Source organism: Drosophila busckii, chromosome 2R, assembly GCF_011750605.1.
Source record: "Drosophila busckii strain San Diego stock center, stock number 13000-0081.31 chromosome 2R, ASM1175060v1, whole genome shotgun sequence".
Taxonomy (NCBI): domain Eukaryota; kingdom Metazoa; phylum Arthropoda; class Insecta; order Diptera; family Drosophilidae; genus Drosophila; species Drosophila busckii.
Window position 1 is genome coordinate 23,609,183 of NC_046605.1, and position 7,759 is coordinate 23,616,941.

General features: G+C 43.9%; 1 protein-coding gene across 1 annotated transcript; it reads left to right on the forward strand.

Annotated features, from left to right (window-relative positions):
• Positions 1-1,941: 1,941 nt before the first annotated feature.
• LOC108603176 (ATP-dependent RNA helicase me31b-like) lies at positions 1,942-3,276 on the forward strand. The gene has a single exon (XM_017991736.2). The coding sequence runs from the start codon at positions 2,011-2,013 to the stop codon at positions 3,274-3,276; it is 1,266 nt and encodes a 421-aa protein (XP_017847225.2). The 5' UTR covers positions 1,942-2,010.
• Positions 3,277-7,759: the final 4,483 nt, after the last annotated feature.

Here is a 7,759-nt window from a genome sequence, read left to right on the forward strand (position 1 = left end):
CTCCACGCCGGTGTGCGTAGTTTGTGGACAGCTTCACGACTCCGCACTACTGCATAGCAAGCGAAAGACTCTAGTACCAAAAGGTGCAGCAACTGCGGTGGTAATCACCAGAGAACGGCAAGAGTGCACACACCACTAAAAACACAACGCGTACACCATGGTAGTCCTTCCACACACAAGCGAAATTGTGGATCAGACCACAATGCAATTACTTGTGCGTATAAAAAATGATTTCAGCAGCATTTTGTGCGCAGGCAATTCTTTCCCGAAGCAAAACACAAGAAAAGGGTCAACATATTTCTGCGTGCTTCTGTTTCGCTCCCTGCTGTCGTTTCGCTACCTGCTGCCAATGCAGACAGAGCGAGACAGCAAGCGATATTGTTTCTCGCTAATGCTTATATGCCAGCCGATCGACCTCGCGCACATTTCCTTTGCGCTTGCTTCGTTGTGCATTATGGAGTTCATGCCCTTCATGCGGACAACTATGCAAGATTTAATGCGTAATTAGAATCTCTTAATACAAATGTTAGTATCACATCAGTCCAAATAATCAATGGCTCCTCTACGTATATCCACGAGGAATGCTAATGGCGTTTCACAGCATAAACTTGAGTTATCTCAATTCCTGCTCGACAAACACATTGACGTCATGCTATTGTCAGAAACACATCTGACCAACAAATATAACTTAAATTTAAAAGGCTACACAATCTATGCAACAAACACCATCCGATGGCAAGGCACACGGTGCGACTGGTAATCCCTGATCAGAAACCGTTGCATCAAAAGCAATCACCTACAGGAGCTCGCCCAGAAAAATTATGTAAGACCCAACAACCATAAGAATAAATGGATAGTGGATAAACAACCTTACTCTAGCCGCAGTATATTGCCCCCCTCGTTTCACCATAACTGACGGGAGTTCATGCCGTCTTCGACTAACTAGTGCGAAGACCATTTCATTAGCAGCAGCTCCGAGACTACAACATCGCAAAGCACACACACTGGGGATCTCGCCTCGTGACTCCAAACGGAAAGCAGCTCTATAATGCAATTATAAAATGCCAGCAACAACCGACCACGTTTTCCCCGCGTAGTACACAGACCCAAATAAACTGCCTGACCTTAATAGACTTCGCAATTACCCAAAAATTTACCTTCGATTGATCAGTGCCGAAAGTCTCTCAGATCTCCCATTTGACCACTCACCCGTCCTAATTTATTCACTCAGTCATCCAGTAACTGATGATCAACCGCTTAGATTGACTTCACACAAAACCAAATGGATCTGCTATAGGAAATATATAAGCTAAATTACGCTAAATCCTGTACTTAACGTTAAAGATGATATCGACAGCCTTATCAAAACACTAGAGTCCAATTTTGTCAACGCAGCCCGCATTGCAACTCCTCAAACGCACAAGTGCCTTACACTCAAAAGAAGACAAATCAGCAAATCGAGGAACTCGTTCTAGAAAAGCGACGCCTTACGGACGAGATGGCAGTTTCACTAGTTCAAGTCAAGGCTTCAACACGCCCCGCAAGTCTTAACCCAAAGCGTTAAAACAACAACGAAGCAAAAATATTCAACATCGCTACATCCAGCAACTATCATCCTCTCTACGAAAAAACTCACTGTGGAAACTCATCCAACTCTATGCCTCCAACAGAAACTGTGATGCCTATAAGAAACCACCAAACCCTGACTGAAGACAGACCCAAAACATTTGCAGGACACCTTGGAAATGTGTTTCAGCCAAATCCTGCCACAAATTCATTCACAATACCAACATTGAAACATTTGCGCTGGGTACTTGAAGTTTGCTATAAACAAAAAGATAAATCAACAAAGGAACTACATAATTAAAAAAAAAAAACAGACTGCCCATCATAACACATTTTTATAAACTGCAAGGATGATGACTAAAAAAATGGCAGCCGGTCACTCAAGCTTGGTCAACAAGGGGATTTTAAGTGATCATCCAATTGCGACTAATATAAGGTGAAGATATGGGCTGGAAATCAAAATTAAAACTTCCCCCTAAAGACAATCGATTTAAAACTACAGATGTTACGGATACACGTGGCAACGAATTTGACGAATTTTGCTTAAAAAGGCCACTTTTAATGGGTATTTTTGAAATAGGCTGGGAAAGTCCATCTCCTATCCAAGAAGCCGCGATACCTAGTGCATTGAGAGGAAAAGACGTTTTAGCACGTGCCAAGAATGGTACTGAAAAAACTGGGGCTTATTGCATCCCTGTGCTGGAGCAGATTGACCCCACGAAAGACTATATTCAAGCACTAGTAATGGTACCCACCCGTGAATTGGCCTTGCAGACTTCACAGATATGTATTGAGCTTGCCAAGCATCTGGACATCAGAGTAATGGTTACAACCAGAGGTACAATACTAAAGGATGACATCCTTCGTATCTATCAAAAAGTACAATTAATTATAGCAACTCCTGGAAGAATTTTGGACTTAATGGATAAAAAAGTGGCGGATATGTCTCATTGCAAAATTTTAGTTTTGGATGAAGCCGACAAGTTGCTTTCATTAGATTTTCAAGGCATGCTGGATCATGTTATATTAAAATTACCCAAGGATCCACAGATATTGCTTTTTTCTGCGACATTTCCATTAACTGTTAAAAATTTCATGGAGAAGCATTTGCGTGAACCTTATGAGATAAGCCTCGTGGAAGAACTAACATTGAAAGGTGTAACTCAGTACTATGCCTTTGTTCAAGAGCGCCACAAAGTGCACTGCCTAAACACATTATTCTCCAAGTTGCAAATTAATCAGTCGATTATATTCTGCAATTCTACGCAGCGCGTTGAACTCTTAGCAAAGAAGATTACTGAGCTCGGATATTGCTGTTATTACATTCACGCTAAAATGGCTCAGGCTCACAGAAACAGAGTTTTCCATGATTTTCGTCAAGGTCTCTGTCGAAATTTGGTGTGCTCTGATCTATTCACACGTGGCATAGATGTGCAAGCTGTAAATGTGGTCATTAACTTTGATTTTCCACGAATGGCAGAGACATATTTACATCGAATCGGCCGGTCTGGTAGATTTGGTCATTTGGGTATTGCCATTAATTTAATAACCTACGAGGACCGATTTGATCTTCATCGTGTTGAGAAAGAATTGGGAACTGAAATTAAGCCAATACCCAAAGTAATAGATCCAGCATTGTATGTGGCAAATGTGGGCGGGTCTGCGGAGGAAGCAGCCAATAACAGTGATCTTAATAATTCTACAATTTGAAAGTTAAAAGAAAAATAAATAAATCGAAAAGTTGTAAGCAATAAAAAATATAAAACTTGTTGAAGCGCGCATTTGCATTAAAAAAAAAAAACTTGCATTAACAAGTGACTCTCAGCTTCAACAAAAATCAGTTGAACCCGAAAAAATCACCAGGCTTCGACCATTCGACAGAATGATTATTGAGCTCCCATGTTGTGCAGTTTGCACCCTCGCCGCAACTCTTCAATGCCCATCACCAGCTTGGTTAACTCTCCCAGAGAGATGGAGAAAGCAATAATAATCATATGATACATAGCCAGGCCAAAAGATCACACAACACTCCATCGTTCTATCGAACCACTAAGAACTACTATCATGCCTGTCAAAACTCTTTGAAAAATGCGTTGCTGACTCGGATAAATCCATATCTAAGAATCCTACAAAATTCATCCACAATCATTTGGGTTTCGTGAAAACACAGGCACTTACTCGAGCAGGTTAATCGCATAACATCTGTAAAGGAAAACGCATTCGAAAGACCAGAGGACATATATCGCCACTGTGGGAATATTCCAGAAGTATCCCAAGCCATCGAGGAAGTCTGGCTAGAAGGCTAACGATAAGATCAGAACCACGCTTCCTAATAATACACACAATTTATTTGAGTCGAAATTTGTAGTGAAATGAAATGCTGCTATGTCTGTTGCAATTTGCTATGCTCTCGAATATGTGTCCAGAGCTGGAGTCCCACAGGCAGCGTACTTGGACCAACACTCATAGTCCCTTTACACAGCAGACTATCCAACAAGATAGACGATAACAACATCCACCTTTGCTGACGATACAGCTATTCTCAGCCGTTCGAGGAAGGTGCCCTATGCAAGCAACAGCGCAACTGGCTCTTCATATGGCTTCCGAAAGCTGGAGAACCTGCGCTCTCTGCTGAGCGATAAAGTAAACGAACAAAAACAAGCAAACATGTTTACGTTTATGGCCCTAAACAGGCCCAAAATTGTCTACCGCATCACACTAAACAATATCCGCCTCCCCGCACGCAAACGAAGTGACGTATCTTGGAGTACACCTCGACAGAAGACTCCATGGCGTAGTCACATTCGAACCAAGAGACGCAACTACAACAAAAGCCATAGCCTCCACTGGTTATCACGCTCGGTCCTCTCTTCAGCCATTGAATATAAGGTCCTGCATTTACAATTCCGATACTTAAACCCATCTGGACCTATGGCTCCCAACCATGGGGGAAACGCTAGCAATTGCAACATTGATATTGTCCAGAGAGTCCAGTCAAAAATCCTTATAAACCCATCTGGACCGTGGTACGTTCGAAACGAAACATACAGAAAGACTTAAATATTTAACAGTCTTAGAATAATGCAAATAGCGAAATCAAGGTAATACTACAGCAAAGCTTTCTTGTCGGCATCCTTAAGCCCTCAGCGCGAGGGTAACAAGCTGCTGCAGCCGCTCCCGGTTTTGCGTAACCGTAACGACCTACCAACCAGCGATAGAATCTTAGGACGTTGCAATCCTAAACAGTTAAAGAAACTGTTATGTAAATGTTTAGTTAAAAGATTCTATACTTATTGTTAGTCCAATTTTAAGAGAAGATCAATAAAAACAGCAAAGTTTAATAAAAAAAAAAAAATATATATGCAAAGAAAATTCGAACTTAAAACAGTCAGTGCTAAAGCCTGTAAATGAGCTCTATATACGGAGTGACAGAGATTTTTATACCAACCTCAAATCATACATATACCTGATGTTTTTAGGTGATACAGAGGCCTGTTCGTTATGATTTTATAATCCCGAGCACTTAGGTCAGAGATTTGTCAAACTACTGTTTGTAGTTATTTTAGATAATTCATTAGATTTCTAACATGGCACTATGGTCCCAAAGTCGACTTTTTTTTGCATAAAGTCGAAATTTCATTGCACTATGGGCAAAAAAACCGTTTTTGGTGCCTAAACCTATTTATTTTCCTAATGAATTTTTATAAATGGCCCATACTTGTTGAATCTAGATATCTTCATTTGAAAAAAACAGCCTCCCAAAAATTTGTTATGGCAACTCTGTAGTGTTGCCACTCCAGCAAAGTCAGCTGTTTGAGAGACTTTGTAATGTCGTGAAATTGGCGCGAAAAATGGTCAAACTTTGCGTGCTTGTTGTTTTGTGTGAAAAAAAAGTTTTATAAATCTAAAAATGGAAATTCCTTGCGAAGGTATCTATTAATGCTAATTAGCCTAGACGTTTGCTTTTATGTGTCTTGTGGTCCACATGTGAACTGTTTTATATGTGTATCTTTATTGTTTTGAACTAACAATTGTGTTTGTGTTTTGTAGAGTATAACTTATTAATAGCACAGTCTTGCAAAAGAGTAAGTACGAGAAACTAATTACTAAAGTGTCCTTATTGTCATACAACTAAGCATTTTTGCTCCTTTTTGCAAAACTTGCGTTTATGTAGGTACCAGAGAACGGCAAGAGTGCACACACCACTAAAAACACAACGCGTACACCATGATAGTACTGCCACAATGCAATTACTTCTGCGTATAAAAAATGATTTCAGCAGCATTTTGTGCGCAGGCAATTCTTTCCCGAAGCAAAACACAAGATAAGGGTCAAAATATTTCTGCGTGCTTCTGTTTTGCTACCTGGTGTCGCGTCGGCGTCGCTGCCAATGCAGACAAAGCGAGACAGATAGTGATATTGTATCTCGATTATGCTTATATGCCAGCCGATCGACCTCGCGCACATTTCCTTTGCGCTTGCTTCGTTGTGCGCCGCACAAGCAATTTTTTTTGTGTCCGTGTGCGTATTTTTTCCCGAGTTGTCATATTCGCCTTGGCTGTCAAAAATCCTCTAGCTGAACCCTCCACAAGGTTGCCGGCTGGGCAATGGACACTGCATTGTCCCGGACGTTACCGGGTGATCTAGTGTCACTTGCTCGACTTGGCATTGCAGTGTCTAGCTGAGACGCGGCGTATGGTGACCAGGTGACTCCATGCCCGTATCATGGCTAGAGGTTACGCTTGGCGGGGAAGTATAAAACGCTATGGGGTGGTTCTCATATAAATACAACTAACCAGCCCCAAACCAGAGTGTCACGCGACCCGTGCTCATTGGCTAGTTTGCAGTCGGGGTTAACTGACTGTATTATTACGAAGTATGTGAAGGCCTTACCCTGGCCGCCTCGATGAGTGTGTAGGCCTTACCGTGTCAATGGGGGCTATGGCACGGCGGACCTTCTTTCCCCTACACTCGTGGGATCTATATGTCCAATTCAATAAATAATTTTTCAAGGCGGGAATTAACCGCAACACAGTTAGCAGAGCGGATGGAAGAGGAGGCTCTGGACCAGGGTGGTAACCTCCAACCGCGCAGGGGCAATTACCCTCCACCCAACAGTGCCACGCCCAAGCGGGGCTCGCCCCCTAGGCACAGCACTCCACGGGGAAAGGCCAGGGGTTTATCACACCCCAAGGGTTGGTGGTACACACTACCACACGGACGACGGTTGGGCGGGCGGACAGACACACGTCGCAGCACTGACATAGCACCGCCACGGACATCTCGGACTCAGCGGGCCAGACCATAGCGGAGATAGCTTCGAAGCGGCTTTACACATCACTGACGCGCACCGGCGGAGCTAGGCTGAGCACATACAGGCAGATCCGCTGAGGCAAGGACTTAGCGGAGCCGGCAACAAATGGTACCTAAGGTATCTCGAGCGGGGCCTAAAGCCGGAGGAGGCTCGACGCAAAGCCGGAGAGCACAAATGCAAAAATGTGCAACCAGTGGCCAAGGCGGAAGGGGGAGGAAACGGGTGGGCGCAAGCGTCAGCTGCACCAAACGTCTCCACAAGAAAACCCCAAGGCAGTCCCCAAAAAGCCCAAGGGTAGGGGCGAGAGTCGTACAGAGGTCGGGCAAGCACCGACTCAAAGTACGAAGAGACCGCGGGTGTCTTATGCCAGTGCCACCAAATCAGTGAAGTTGTGCATCATGGCCGCTGACTACCCAAGCAGACTGCTGGCCAAGGAAGAATTGACCAGCGTAGAGACGATGCTGATCAGGGAGTTGAGGAAAGGGTGGATCACCAGCCTCAATTTCAACGGCATCAGATTCAGGCCTGGTCTGATAATGGTTGAATGCCGGGACTGGTATCCGTCGTACCCAAGTTGACTGCGGTAGAAGGAGTGCAGCTCAAAACCTGTATGCGGGAGCAGCTTCCGGAACTGGAGGTAGTCTCAGTTCACTTACCGCGGTCATCAGGCGAAGAGGAGCAAACGTCCGTGGACCTGTTGAAGAGTCAGAACTCTGACCTTCTCCCGGACACCTGGACGGTGCTCTAATGCACTGACACAAGTGGGGAATAGCTGGTGACCCTGGGTGTAGAGCAGCCTGCTCTACTGTTGCTCCAGCAAAACGGTATGCTCCTGAGCTACCGTTTTGGCCAGCTCCCATGTCGGCTGCACAGAAAAAA

Excerpts from the sequence above, each read along its gene's own strand:
- LOC108603176 (XM_017991736.2), top strand. The coding sequence starts at position 2,011 with ATGGGCTGGAAATCAAAATTAAAACTTCCCCCTAAAGACAATCGATTT.